Source organism: Phaseolus vulgaris, chromosome 4 (assembly GCF_051622355.1).
Source record: "Phaseolus vulgaris cultivar YP4 chromosome 4, ASM5162235v1, whole genome shotgun sequence".
Classification (NCBI taxonomy): domain Eukaryota; kingdom Viridiplantae; phylum Streptophyta; class Magnoliopsida; order Fabales; family Fabaceae; genus Phaseolus; species Phaseolus vulgaris.
Window position 1 is genome coordinate 42652973 of NC_143501.1, and position 16452 is coordinate 42669424.

The following is a 16452-nucleotide window of genomic DNA, read 5'->3' on the forward strand; positions in this document are numbered from 1 at the left end:
GCCAGAAGTCAATTATATAGCTGGAGGCTTCGTGGGCGGTGGATGCTCCTATTTGATTATAAAGAAACATCTTAGAGCCATTCAGTTAGTTCATTCCATATCAAACTAGAAATGACCATGGATACTTCCAATAACATTCGCTAATGACGATTTTATTGCAATAGATCCACACAAGACAACCCTATGGGGATCACCATAGAGAAAGGTAAATTTTCAATTACCAAAGTGTTGGTAGATCAAGGCAGCTCGATAGACATTCTTTATTGGAAAACCTTCAAGAAGATGGGAATCCCAGACACAGATATTCAGCCATATGATGAACAGATTGTAGGGTTCTCGAGGGAGCGGGTGGACACTTTGGTAATTATATAGCTTGAGGCTTTGGTGGATGCTCCAATTTGACTAGAAAGAAACATCTCAGAGCCATCCAATCTATTCATTCCATATCTAACCAGAAATGACCACGGATACTTCCAATAACATTCACTAATGAAGATTTCATTGCAATAGATCCAGCACAAGACGACCCTATGGGGATCACCATAGAGATAGGTAAATTTGCAATTACCAAAGTGTTGGTAGATCAGGGCAACTCAATAGACATTCTTTATTGGAAAACCTTCAAGAAGATGGGAATCCCAGACACAGATATTCAACCATATGATGAACAGATTGCAGGGTTCTCAGGGGAGCAGGTGGACACCAAAGGGCATATCGATTTATATACCACGTTCGGTGAGGAAGTAGGCCTTAGCAAAACCATAAACATAAGATATTTATTGATTGACGCGAACACCTCGTACAACATACTGCTCGGAACTTCGTCCATTAATCGTTTAAAAGCAATTGTTTCTACCCCTCACTTAGCAATGAAATTTCCATCTGCGACCTCAGATATTGTGACGGTTCACATAGATCAAAAAATGGCTCATGAATGTTATGTTGCTAGCCTAAAGGTTGAACCTACCAGATGACTATACAGAACGTCACCGCGCAGTCAATCCCCAAGGAGGCGAGGACGATCACCAGAAAGACACTCATGGGACAGACGTTCTATAGAGCACATGGTCGCATTAGTGCATCTAGACCCTTGACTTGACGATGCTCGTATGGAGGTAGACGAAGACCTTCAACCTCTACCTCTCCGTGACGATGAGCATAAGACATATATTGGTACGTCTCTGGAACCGAACGACCTATTTGCATGGACGGCTATTGACATGCCTGGAGTAAGTCCCGACATGATTACACATTGCCTCTCTATTTTTAAAGAGGCCAGGTCCATTTTTAACTTGGGAACCACCACAGTCGTGGTCCTTTCTAACTCCTCTCCCAAAGACCAGTTGACTACCAACACACAACTTTCAAGCTCCATCAACTCCGCGATCAAGTTCTTAGACGGGACGACAGCTAGGACACTTTCATCCTTCGGTAATATTGCAATTTTCATCCCCGACGCCATTTGCAAGAATGGATCTAGCATAGAAGGCAACCAAGGAGGTTGTCGAGAAAGCCCTGCCTCCGCATCCAACTCAGATCCCTTGGCCGGTTGGCCCCTTTTTCGGTTTGTAAGTGGAGTCGCAGTAGCTGGAGGTACAATGTCAACCGGAATAACGGGTTTCCCTTTACGATCGACTCGAAGCTACCGATTTTCCAATTCGCTGTCTGTTGACAAAGGTTGACCATGTAGTTCCCAAGGGAGGGGTCTACCTGAGTCATGAGAGCTGAAAAACACAAACAAATTAAACACCATTAACGAAAGTAACACCATCATGAACATAAGAACTTTACATACCTGTAAAATTCGTCCACCTATTGGACGCCCGAATAAAGCTACCAACTCCTGTGTAGTTAACTTATACGGGAGTTGGTCAAAAGCGACTAAAACCGCTTGGTCCAGTGGCGACATCGAAGACCTCGGCCAGGTGGTAAGAGATGTAGGATTCTAGGTCCAATGAAAGGGAACTTTTGTTTGCCCCTCCATAGTATAAAAGTAGTCTCGTCTGTCGGGCTCCACAAATATTTTAAAATATTTTTCTTTAAAATTCTTGTATGAGGTGGTGTACGACGCAAACTGAACACTGTCAGGCCGACTCGATAGAGACAACCAACTCACCGGAATAATTGGGTGCGAATGGTAATAAAATAAAAATGATCAAGGTGTGGGAATAATCTTAAAGATATCGCAGATTATCCGAAAGGCTTGAAGAGATGCCAACGAGTTAGGGTGAAGTTGGGTTGGTGCCATGTTTAGAATGCGAAGAACCACCATGGTAAAGTCATCGAAGGGGAGGGTCACACGTAAATCCGCAAAGAAAGTAGTGTAAACAAAAAAGAAATCATGCGGTGCATTGTCCCGACCGTGACAGACGCAGTCAGTGTAACCACAAATGTCGGCCATTACCGTATACACGGGAGAATCTGGTTTTAAAAAAGTGACTTTTGGCAATAATTTATCCAAACTATTAGAATCCATGAAACAAGTAGGGATGTTCAAGACGCGTGGGTCAACCCACTCATAACTCGGGCCGTCCAATTCTTGGTCGACCGAACGGTCCGAACTGCTCGAACTACTTGCACTTCTCGCACCACCAGATGCGGTACGGGTGACCTCATATGACTCAATGTTGACAACATCATCAAAAGAATTGCACGAAGAAGACATCACTAACCTATGTAATACACGAAAAGTGGAAGGCAGTTGGAAGACTCGGCACTCGGAGCACTCAGAATTCTTTTGAAACCAAAAACGTAAACTCTATTACGCTCAAGTAATACGCTATTTATAGAAAATCATAGAAGAGAGAGGTTATTGAATCATTCGTTCGGAGTCATTAGATCCGTGTCCATCCAATGATGCAGATCACCCAGCATACGAAACGACGGACAGTCACAAATGTTAGATCTTTGATGCAACAGTGCTTGTCAAAACGACGGTTTTAAAAAAAAGTAAACGTCACATCCCTGCAATGCATTTCATGCTTATGGCAAGCCTGACACACCTTGGGAAATGCAACGGTCATTCTCGACTATTTAGAAATTCATTTCTTCGAGCCTGGGAGGTAAGTGTACCGGTCGGGACCGGGCGACTCAGTCACGATCAAGGAGACCGGCCAAAGACCAGTCTTGCAAAGCATAACTCTCACAATAAATGCAGTAAATTAGCGGTTACAATTAACGTAAAGGGAGTCAATGCAAAGCATATCTCCAGTGGGTAACGAATAAAACATTAAGGAACCGTTACACATGAGTTAATAGCTGATCCCTAGCCCATTATTAACCCCAAAAGCCCACAAAGCAATAGTATAAATAGAACTCTCAAAAGAAGAATAAGATACGTTTTTCACATTCTACGAGAACACATTTAAAACCTTAACACTGATCACAGGTACACCCACCGACCGATCGAACACCAGCATGGTAGGAAGGAGACTCAAAGCGAATCTGAAGGTCATCGACACGTCAATAATTTTACACCTAACGGAATCTATTACTTGGGTCCCTCTTTTCATACAAGTACATATAACTTTTCACGTTAACCGATAAGCCTTTTAATTTATTAAATTATATTCAGACCCAAAACCAAACGTCTATTTTATATGAATCACATTATAAAATTAATTTACATCAACTATCAGAATGAAGATACAATATATGTTTCTGTATGTTTTTTTTACCTTTCTATTGAAATGTATGAAAAATATTATTGGTAAACAACTTTTAATAATATATACTAAAAATGATCAATTATTTATTAACATTTTTTCTATTCTTCTTTTACTTTATTACATATTACTCTTATTCTTAAGTTATAAATCTCACAGTAAAACATTGTAAATCAACTTGAAGTGAATGGCATGATATAATAATGAGAATAACGTATTTGTGACATATTAGTATTGGTATCTTTCTCTTTTCATCAAATTAGAATTCTCCATTATTAGAATAATAGAAAATGGAAAAGATAATTTCTTAATATGAAAGAGAAAATAAGGATTTATATACAAAGTGATGGAGGTGGAAAGAAAACGGGAAATAGTTAAACAACTAACTGTAGAGTAACTAATGGTCTAATATCCCTACTAATGGTCTAATATCCCCCCTTAAAATTTATGGGGATGGAACACCAACCACAAGTTTATGTCTAAAATCTAAAAATGAAGGGCTTAGTGAGTATGTCAGCTACTTGAAATCTAGTAGGAAGGTGAAGTAATAAAAGTTTGTTTTGTTGAAGATAGTCTCAAACAAAATGAAGATCTAATTCGAAATGTTTGGTGCGAGAGTGTAGTATAGGATTCATGCTGAGTAATACAACTCCCAAATTATCTGAAAACAATTGTGGTTGCTTGGTCGGGATATGAAGCACATGAAAGAGAGATTGTAACCAAATGACATTAGTTAGAGCAGTGGCCATGCTTCGATATTCGACTTCAGTACTACTATACGAAACAACACGTTGTTTGTGTGATGACCAAGCAATTATATTGAGACCATAGTAGACACAATAACCAGTAGTGAATTTCTTATCATCAATGTCACTGCCCCAGACAACATCACTGAAGGCACAAACATATGTGATAGGACTGTGTTGAATTCAAAGAAAGAATATAAAAAAAAATTGTGTCGGTTTTTTTATTTTAATTAATTTGTATTCGTTGATTTTCGTGTTTTTCTCACCATTCTTTAGTTGTGGAAATCAATTGTGACAAACAAATACACCAAGTTTATCATTTTTTGTTTTGGGGTTTATTTAATTATAGGCTGTTGATTGTTGATGAAAGACTTGTTCCATCGGTAGAAGAGGAAGATAAACGAAAAAATGTTGTTCAAAAGTTTAGGGATATCCTGTGCGGAAGCGTGATAATTTCAACCAAAGATTATGAGAAATTAAAGTAACAAAGCAAAATGAGAATGATACCAGAAATTTTTAGGTAGAAAACCCCTTTGAATAGAGGTAAAAAACCACCGGTGAGAGAGACAAAACTTCCACTATAATGGTATTGGGAGTACAATGAATTCCTCTTAGACTAATAGATAAATAGCCCCAAAACAAATTCTCTCTATATGGGTTAAACACTTACACCCAAGAGAAGAAATAGAGAGTATAGGAAAAGAGAGAGGAAGTAAGTGTATGTTGTTTGTTGTGTGTTTTACATTGCTAGAAGGAAGCCACTATATATAGTGGTTCTAGGAGACAACAATAATAAAAACAATTAATGGTAAATAACCTCCCTTTAATAACAATTAATTGTGAGCGATAAGTAACCTCCCAATAATTTCAATTAATTGTCAACGATAAGTAACCTCCTCATTATTGCAAGAAAATGGAAAGGTGAGTCATAACCCACAAATCTCCACCTTGACTTGCCTTTGACTGGAACACTCTCTCGTCATGAAGCCTTGATTGAGTATGGATAATACCAGCTAAGTTCAGACAATGATTGAACTTAGCCGGTGGAAGTGGCTTGGTCAACATGTCTGTAGGATTTTCGGCGGTATGAATTTTATCAACAATTATATCTCCCGTATCAACAATGTCTTAGATAAAATGGTGCTTAATTTCAATGTGCTTGGTCCTTGAGTGATACTTATTGTTCCTGGTTAAGTGGATAACACTTTGACTATCACAAAATATAACAAGAACATCTTGTTGAAAACCAAGTTCACTTGCCAAGCCTCGAAGCCATATAGCCTCTTTCATACCTTCTGTAGCAGCGATATATTCTGCTTCAGTGGTGGACAAAGTCGCAATGGCTTGAAGTGAAGAATACTACCAGCTGATAGCAGAACCATAGAGGGTAAAATTGTAGGATGAAAGTGACCTTCTCCGATCTAAATCACCACCATAGTCAGCATCAACATAGCCAACTGTTTCTCCGGGATCGGCTCTATGTTGATCAAATACCAAATCAAGATTTGCAGAACATTTCAGATAACGAAGTATCCATTTAACGGCTTCCCAGTGTGCCTTGCCTGGATTATGCATGAACCTGCTAATAATGCTAACAACATAAGCTAAATCAGGCCTAGTACATACCATAACATACATGAGACTTCCAATTGCATTTGAATATGGGACATGTGACATGCGCCTTTTGTCCTCGTCTGATTTTGGACACTGATCTGATGACAACTTGAAGTGGGCGGCAATTGGAGTATTAACAGCTTTGCAATCTCGCATTCCAAATTTGTCAAGCATCTTAAGAACATACTTCTTTTGTGATAGAAAAAGTATTCCAGCTTGACAATCTCTGTTGATCTCCATTCCTAAAATTTTCTTGGCAGGACCTAAGTCCTTCATATCAAATTCACTACTAAGTTGGGCCTTTAACTTGTTAACTAAAGATTTATCTCTTGCAGCAATCAACATGTCATCAACATATAACAACAAGTATATAAATGACCCATCAAATGTTTTTTGAAAATAGACACAATTATCATAGCTACTTCTGGAGTAGCCATGTCCAACCATGAAAGAATCAAACCTCTTATACCATTGTCTTGGTGATTGCTTCAATCCGTAGAGAGATTTCTTCAAACGACATACATGGTCCTCCTTTCCAGGAACAACGAACCCCTCAGGCTGCTGGATGTAAATCTCTTCCTCAAGATTACCATGAAGAAAAGCATTTTTCACATCTAACTGTTCCAGCTCCAAATCATACAAGGCAACTAAAGCAAGTAATATACGTAGAAGTATGACGAACAACAAGAGAAAATACTTCATTAAAGTCAATACATTTCTCTTGATCAAAACCTCTTACAACAAATCTTGCTTTATTCCTTGTACTCTCAACACCAAGGATCCCTTCTTTTCTATTAAAGATCCACTTGCAATTAATGACTCGTTTTCCTTCTGGTAACTTCACCAATTCCCATGTTTCGTTTTTTAGAAGACTCTCAACTTCTTCTTGCATAGCAATAATCCACTTTGTTGAGTCGTCACTAGAGATAACTTTAGAGTAATTCTTGGGTTGACCTTCTTCACCCATCTCTTGTGCAATAATTAAAGCATAAGCAATGTTGGCAGATTCTGCAATTAATCTTTGAGTCGGTTTTCTTGGTCTTTGTTGTGGAAGTTCTTGAGCCATAGACCACGGCTGTGGTAACCATCGTCGTTGAGGTGGACATTACTCATGTGGAGTCACATGTTCATTTGTACCATCAATAGCAGTGGCTTGATCATCTTGAGTACTAGAGGAATTGGGAACGTTTTCCTCATGAGCGGGTGTTTTAATCTCAAACTCCACCTTCGTGTGCGGAAGCGTTATAATTTCAACCAAAGATTATGAGAAATTAAAGTAACAAAGAAAAATGAGAATGATACCAGAAATTTTTAGGTGAAAAACCCCTTTGAATAGAGGTAAAAAACCATCGGCGAGAGAGCCAAAACTTCCACTATAATGGTATTGGGAGTACAATGAATTTCTCTCAGACTAATAGATAAATGGCTCTGATACCATATTACGAAGTGGACTTTAAGCCTAACTCAACCCCATAAAACCGGCTCAATGAAGTGAGGTTTGCACCCATTTATATATTATGAAAGGCTCTCATCTCTAGTCGATGTGGGATCTCCAACACACACCCCTCACGCCGAGAGTGATAGATAGAAGCTCGTGCGTGGGACTATATATTATGGGTGGTCCGATAGCGGCCCGATAGCGGGTGGCACGATAGGCCCAACACAAATACTCGCTAGGATAGGCTTGAAATGGCTCTGATACCATATTACGAAGTGGACTTTAAGCCTAACTCAACCCCATAAAACCGGCTCATAGGGTTGAGGTTTGCACCCACTTATATACAATGAAATGTCCTAATCTCTAGTCGATGTGGGAACTCCAACAAGCCCCAAAACAAATTCTCTCTATATGGGTTAAACACTTACACCCAAGAGAAGAAATAGAGAGTATAGGAAAAGAGAGGAAGCAAGTGTATGTGGCGGTTTGTTGTGTGTTTTATATTGCTAGGAGGGACAACAATAATAAAAACAATTAATGGTAAATAACTTCCCTTTAATAACAATTAAGTGAGCGATAAGTAACCTCCCAATAATTTCAATTAATTGTCAAGGGTAAGTAACCTCCTATTTTGACAAAAAGCTTAAACAAGTTTTCTTGTGCAGCATTCCCCTAACTATTCTTAATTTGTGGTTTTTGTTGCCACCTTTTCACTCTTTGTTTTCTTTATTAATTAATGCATGTGTTAAAATTTGCATACGTTCTCTGTTTTCCTTGAAGGTTGCATCTTTATTTTTATTGTTTTCTCTCAAAAGATTTATTTGCCTTTTATTGCTTTTTTTACATAGACAATATTGTCCTTACTAGTTCCAAAAATTTTAAATTTAAAACTAAAGTGAAGGCTTTATAAACCCATCAAACCTTTTTTATTTCATTTTCTATTTTCATATTTCTATTTGACATACCAAAATTTTTCGCACTTTAAATAAGCGAGAGAGTAGTTTTCTATTTGATATAAGGAACAATTTTCTATTTGACATACGGTTTAGTTTTCCATTTGATATAATATTTGATTTACTAGCCAGTTTCCATTTGATTTTGTCATTTCTTACCATTTTAGTTAGTTCAATCAAAGAACTTACGATCATATTGGCACATGTTTTTTTTTGTTTGTTGATGTTCGTGTTGTTCCTTTTTTCTCTCTTTTGATTTTGATCTTCTATTGAGTGAAAATTAGTGTTATCCTTTTTGTTGTTGATTGGTTGTGGATGTTCGGGGTTTTTTTGCAGTGGCTTTGGATCGCTGATTGGGAAAATCTCTAAAAGCGTTGGTGTTTGTGGTATGTTATGGGAACATCTTTCCAAAGTTGTGTTTTTTCAAGGAACAAAAGAAGTTGACAATTTATTGGTTTTGGTTTTGTTTCAGTTTTGTTCCAAAGTAAGCAATATAACTGATGTGAGTTATAGGAAGAAGAATTTGTTGAAGACCTTCTTGAGCATCCATCATAAGAAGTTTGTGAAGTTTGTTTTCTGATAATTAGTTTAGCATTTCTTCCCTTTAAAAATGAAAAAAAAATATCTTCTACAATAAAAACAATCGGTGATAATTTCCCACTGCAGAGACTTTAGGAGAAACGAGAACCGGTTGTATTTGAAATTATGAATGCTCGAGAAAAAAAAAGCACATGAAGGTTTCGCCGAACATGTATCATGCTGATGGAATGTCTGTGTGATTTCCTCAGCAATTAAGATTGTGTTTCTAATGTAATTTCAGAAGTTATCAAAGGCCATTGTTGAGGAATGGAGACTCATACTGGATGCTCTTGACATGGATGCTAGCAATGCGAATTCCTTGGAAGCTAATGAATTTTTACAACTAATAGCAAATTTTGGTATTGCATCCGGTTTTAATGAGGAGGAGTTATTCAGGCTAATTCCAGTTGTATCTCCATGTCGTCAAGTGTTGATTTGTGTTGTTACCTTGGGTATACATATTTGAGTTATTTACGAATTAAAATATTTGTATGCAATATATGTACCATAAACTATAGTCAATGGTCATGTTGTGTTTCAGATATTACTTGAAGATTGTGACTTTAACAACTACTTTTCTTTTTATTCTCACAATTGTAACATTTTGAAAAAAAAAATCTTTTATAAATCTTTACTCCTCCCTCATATATGTGAAGTTGGTAAGGATGATAGCAGTGGATGTGAAAAACCAGGTGTGAAGAATCATTGAACTGGGCTATAACTAGAAACACACACTCAAACCAATCTATGTCCAACTGTTTTAGTTTTGTAAGACAATTTTCTGTGTCTTTTTAGTTTTCTCACCAAAAATTCAACTACATTTAGAATTTTCATAACAAAAACACCAAATGTGTTTATTTTAAAATGAGAATATACCAAAATTATAGATTCAACAAAATAGGGGACAAAAGTTATATATTTTAAAATATGATGTTAATTTTCATGTATATTGTATTTTTTAAATTATCAATAGATTACAATTTTATCTCAAATAACTTTACAAAAAACTTAAATATGATTTTAATATTGGATACATAATAGGGGGCAAAATTTATATATTTTAAAATATTAAATATATAATAACAATAAAATACTGGATAAATAATAATAATAATAATAATAATAAAATACAGATATACATTAAAAACAAAAATAAAAAATGCAGATACACAAAAATAAAATTCATCCGTAATTTGAAATTAAATAAAACAAAAAGATTTTGATCACTTTGGTGATTACAAATCTATCATACAAATAATTTCAAAAATAATATATTAATTGAAATAAAATCCAAAAATAGAAGAACAAATCCAACTATGCACAAGTAAACAAGAGAGGAAACCATAGACGAACCTAGAGGGATTGAGGCACTGAAACCCCGAAATGCACTATAGTTTCTAGAATGAAAACGCATCGCAATCTAAAATGAAAATGCACCACCTCGGAAGAATTTGTTCACAAAAATAAACAACACACTAAGAGTTAGGCACAAAAATGATTTAGGTCGTACGAAATGGGAAAAGTGAAAATCAATTTTGAAAAACAATTAAGGGACAAATAGAAAGGATATCAATTGAAATGATGAAGAAATCAAAAGAGTTGAAGATAATATACAGGGAAAACTTCGTGCAGGAGCTCAAACGCGATTTGCTTTGAAATGAAACCTAACTTTGTGTGAACATTTGCCTCTGAAGTGAAATTGCGCCTTGTGAATGGTTTACCTTTGAAATGAAGTTGCACCCTGTGACAATGAAGCTGGCTATGAGAACGTTTTTCCTGAAATGCAGTTGCTCCTTGTGACAATGAAGTTGTGATCTGGTGAATGTTTTGTAAAACTGGGTAAAACAAACTTAGAAGGTATTTTTGCACTCTCTTAAATATAGAATAAATTAAAATAATAGAAGTTTTCCTTTAAATTATTTAAAAATCATCAAAAATTAACTCAGGTTTAAAAAACCTAAAGTATTTGGAGGATTTGTAACCTCCTCTAAGAAACCCTGATAAAATTAAAATTTTTTTAGTGATTGTCCCGACATTCAGTTCTATTTGTGACTTGTGACGAAACATATTAACAAGATAGATTTTGTGAGATTTCAAGTAAAAATAAGTAATTGTATATGTCATTGAAGGGAAGGTGTGACAATTATTAACGTATTATAAGAAAAATTATGAAAAAAATTTAATAATCGTTATTTTATTAAAATTGTCATTACATATATTTTTTTTAGTGATAGTTTGATGGTCTATAACCCATGTAAAATATTTATAACATGCTTAATCATCTGATGATAGTCTTCTTTTTTTGTATATAATTTGTCAATATTTTGTAATATTTTCAATATATCAATAATAAGATTTCTTGTTTTGTTTATCTCTGTGTGTTAGAGGGGATATCAAATTCTCTATCTCGTTTTTGTTAGAGAGAGAATCTCTATTTAAATGAAAATGAACCATAACAAGATTTTATGTAAAATATCAAAACAGTTGGAAAAACCACATCAAAACTTTATCATTTTCAATTGTCTTAACAAGTTTCAAATGTTCAAATACAATTTTCAATTATTTAAATCACATGTTCTAATACTCAAAAAATCATTATTCGAAACTTAATATACTATTTACTTTCATAAAATCCACATTTCAAAACTCATAATAATACCATAAATTACAGTATCATCATTTACTTTAATTTCAAAACTCTTAATAGGATTCTAACTCAACTTAGTCTCAACATCACCTAAGTTAAGTCAATCTATATTTGTCATCCAATCAACATAGTCAATCTAGATTTGTCACAAAATCAACATAAAGTCATTTTAAAAATATCCTCAAAATCCTAATTTTTATACATGCAAACACATAATCATAAAAAAATTAATTTCAACTAAATTGTTCAATATAACTTTCTAACATTTCATAAAAAATAATTTCCCTTACCTAAAAGTGACTTGCACTCTAAGTAAAAACTATAAAAAAAAATATATAAATTGACACTATAAAAAAAAAACAACCAAAATATATTAAAAAATTAAACTAAATGTGAGAATCACTTTCCTAAAGTAAGCAAACTATTATTGAGTTCAATTATTAGCAAATAAAGGAAACGAAAGATTTTCATAACAAAGAATCATTTACTTTAGATTGAAAATTGGTCGGATAAATTGATATTTGACGTAGTTACTATTGAGCTAGGATATGCTTTTGAAATGTTGGGAATATAAATTAGAAACTTACAAAAAAGAATGTGGAATAAAACTTAAAAGAGAGGAGGTTTTTCTTTTTCTTTTTCTTTTTTTATGGAAAGAAAGAAACATAGAAAACCATTAAGAATGAAAAGGAAGACAATATTGGACATGATATAATTACATATGTTTTATATTTAATAAAATTTGGTTTTTCAGATAAAAAATATTATAATGTGATTGTAATTGAAGATTGTTTTAAAATAATTAAATCCTTATTAAAAATTTTAGTATTTTTTTTTAAAAACAATTGTATATTATTTTTTATCTTGACAAAAAAGTATTTAAATTATTTAATTTAATAAATATTAATCAAATTTATTTTATGTTTAATTTTAAAAAAATTATTATTTTTTATTTCTTTTGGATAGTATTACTTGAGTTTATTTTCTAAATTTTCAATGTATGTAAGTTTCACATAACATCATGTAATAAAACATGAAATGTTAGTTTTTTTTTAATTTGAATTACTTAAAAAAATTAAAAAAAATACCCAAATACTAAAATGGCGAAGTATTTTTTATAAAAATAAAAATACATAATAATAGGTAAAAAAAAACTAAAGATAATAAATATATACACTAAAATATAAAGCATAATAATAATAAAATTAAATAAACTAGAAGTTTAAAGAAATAACTTGTCCTAAAAGCATTTAAAATAATTGTTTTAATATATTTTAAACACATGTGATTGTTTTTAAAATAGGTTGGTGAGATTTATTGGGGGAATTGTATGTTGTTTCTCAATTTAGTTTTTGGTAAGTCTTTAACATGAAATTCTCTCCTTAAAATAGCTTCATCACTTTTGTATTTTTTTCTACTTCATATTCCTTTACTACTCAATCATCACAATTCAAACCATAAAACTGTGTTAAACCTTCATCAAAATTAAGTGATAGAATATATTTTCTGTTTTCGAAACCCTAATCTCATATCCAGCTTCTTTCAAATTTTTCTCATCCAAGCTCCTCTAAATCTTCTAATCCAAATTCAATTCATCTTTCTCTTAGTTTGTGATAAATCTTGGACCTTCTCTTTCTAAAAAAAGTGCTTGCAAAAGAGGCTTTAAATGGATCTGTTGAACTGTTGTTGCTATTGTAATTTTAAATACTATACTTACTATTTATGCATTGAATTTGGTTTAATTGAATTCTACCTTTCTTGTAACACTGCTTGCTTATGATATAATGCATTTATGATTGAATCATGTGTTTTTTTTAACAGTGTAGGTGAGTCTAAAAGCTCCTGACTTTACATTCACGGTTTGAGGGTCGTGAGCGTGTGCAATATACCAAGGAGCAGCTTTTACAACTTAGTAAGGTAATTTACATGTTATTGTTACTCTAATGTTATGGTTAATTATACTTTTTCTTATGATATTTGTTTATTCCATCTACTGCATTCATGTGATTATTTTCCTTTTAATTTGGAAATTGTGGCTATTTAACATCGTGTGACGCTTAGTGATTGGATTCATCTTTCTAATAGCCTCATACTCAATAAAGTTATCTCTTTACTTTTTATTAATATATAATATGATGAATATGGACTGAGTATGGAGAGGAAACCAAAATGAAGCAAAGTAAAGTTATTCCTATATTTAACATGAGAGAGTTGTGAGATCTAAGGTTTTCTTATTACAACATCCAAAACTTTGTGTATGATGACCTTATTATTTTTTGTTTAGATGATTTTTTTTGCTAATAATCATATCAGAAGCACAGAAAAAAAAAACTTATTTAGAGAAGTGAGGATACATAGAAATCAAGTTTTTTTCTCTTGGTTTTTTTTTCTAGTGCCATAAAATCTATAGAGAAAAATAGGTCGGAGTGTTGTTCAAATAACATTGACCCCATATTTCATATTTTGTCAGAGTTACCAAAATATCCTTGTCTAGTATGAAATTTAGATGCCTTTAATTTCACTGAATCATTACTGGAAAAAAATAGATGGTTAAAATGCTAGGTAGGTATAGTAGTAGCCATGGTTTGTTTCCATGAATTTGATTGATTTAGTGATAATTAATAATTCAGCTATGATTTTGCAGAAGAATACATAGAGTAGGGCGATAAAGGTTTGTGGCCACAACATCAAAGATTTTTATGTGTCCATTAGCTTGTACACTCTAGTCACATCAAAAAAAATCTCTACACACTTGAGCTGATATATGCTAATTAACACCACTCTCCACGGTAAATTAATTGTCCTTAAGTTTTCCCCTTTAACATATTACCAACCATGTTCCTGGATTACCACTTACATTACAAACCATGTTCCTTGATTACCACATCTACTATATAAGTTAAATTGTTTGCTCTTTCTGTTTTATATTCTATATTAGTAAATATATTTTTATTTCATTTTAATTATTGTTATTTTTTATAGGTACTTTTCATTGTTTTCATTGCTCAATCAGTCTTATGCTTTTAGAAATATCATATGTATTAAATTGAAGACTTTTTTTTAACTATGTAATATTGACATAATATTCGTACTTTTTTTAGTTAATACATTCACTTGACAAAAATACTTCTAACATTCAAAGTGATTGGATGATTAAAAATGCATAATGTTTGATATTTTTAAATTTGCAAATGGTGGATGGTAAATTTGTAAATGGTTGGATAGGTGATGTTTAAATGTGGGTGAAATTTGGATAGGTTATTCTGGATGTGATAATAGGATTTAGGGTTTAGGGTTTACTTGACAAAAATACTTCTTACATTTAGAATAATTGGATGATTAAAAATGCATAATGTTTGATATTTGTAAATTTGCAAATGGTGGATGGTAAAATTGTAAATGGTTGGATAGGTGATGTTTAAATGTGGATGAAATTTGGAAAGGTTATTATGAATGTGAGAATGAGATTTTCAATAGGACCATCAACTATTTTTTTTATGCTATGCATGGGAGCAAGGGCTAATCCCTCACTCCACTTTTACCATAGCTAGGGTTCAGCTCTCTCTAAGTCATGATGAGCTAGCTAGGGCTTAGCCCATGCGTGTTCATAATGGGTTACAATTTAGCAAGGGTCTAACTCTTTTTAGGTTAGACTAAGTGAGGGTTTGTCCCTCTCTGTTTTAGGAGGAAGCTTGTTATTAGCGACATAGAAAATAACTCTAACCTTACTCTAAAAGTAAGGGCTAGGTTGTCTCTACTAGCTTCAAACTAGAGAGGGTTAAGCCTACACCATTAGCTTCAACCCTTCATAAAAGGATTAGCGTCCAACCTTTTAGCTTCTCCTCGCCAGCCCAAGCTATGCCCACTAAACAACATTTAGCGTCCAAAAACCAACATTTGAGTCCATATTTGGCGCACGCTCTATGTACTATTTCTTGTAGTGAATATAGTTGATTTCAATAATTTACATTTGGCATAGATTTGGACCCAAGTCCTTTAGTGACCAAGGAAGCATTAACCACTAGACCAGACAAGTTCTTTAGTCATATTAACATTTTTATTATACTTATAATTATTAATATTGTTAATATTATTAATATTAATAATAATAATAAGTATAATAAAAATCATAATAATACTAAAGAATTTGTTTGGGGTCGTGGTTAAATTTTCTTTTGTCACTAAAGGAACCTGGTGGTTTCGAATCCCATTCATTGCAAATTTTATTTTATGGTGCTAATAGTTATATACGAAAACGGAAAAAATTCGTATGTAATACCTGTTTACATACGGAATTTAATTCCCGTTTCATGGCGCCAAAATTTACATACGGAAAAAATCTACGTATCTGCTCCACGTTTGCGCTTCTGTTCTTCTGCAGCATCATTCATTTGGTAAGTTCTTCGAGCTCTCCTTGTTCTGCACCGAATGTATACATCTTTTTCGTTTTTCTTTGGTTTGGTTTCTTACATGGTTTCTTGCATTGCTCGAAGTACTGTTACATTGCCTTCGTGGCTTTTTGTTGTGGGTTTTTCTCTTTGCTTCGTCGCTGCTTCCTTGTCGACCACCGCTTCCGCTGTCCCCGCCATTGCTGGCGCTCTTGTGCACTCTTCGCCAACGAAGCATTCTCACACAAGGTTGGTGGTTTTTTAAATTTTTTGATTTTTTTTAATGTTATGAATTTGTTCTTTTTATGTATTATAATTTGTATTTTTTCAAATTTATATTATTTAGTATTTATTATAATTTGTACTTATGTTATGTTAGTTGTTAGTTTAGAATAGAATTATCGTGTTTGTATTGAGTCTGA

General features: G+C 33.5%; 1 protein-coding gene across 1 annotated transcript; it reads left to right on the plus strand.

The window, feature by feature from the left end:
• The first annotated feature begins 530 nt into the window (after nucleotides 1-530).
• LOC150028102 (uncharacterized) lies at nucleotides 531-974 on the plus strand. The gene has a single exon (XM_090301045.1). It carries the CDS (start codon nucleotides 531-533, stop codon nucleotides 972-974), a length of 444 nt encoding a protein of 147 aa, XP_090157171.1.
• The last annotated feature ends 15478 nt before the right edge of the window (nucleotides 975-16452 follow it).

Bases quoted from the DNA above. Each gene is read 5' to 3' on its own strand.
- LOC150028102 (XM_090301045.1), top strand. From the start codon at position 531: ATGGGGATCACCATAGAGATAGGTAAATTTGCAATTACCAAAGTGTTG.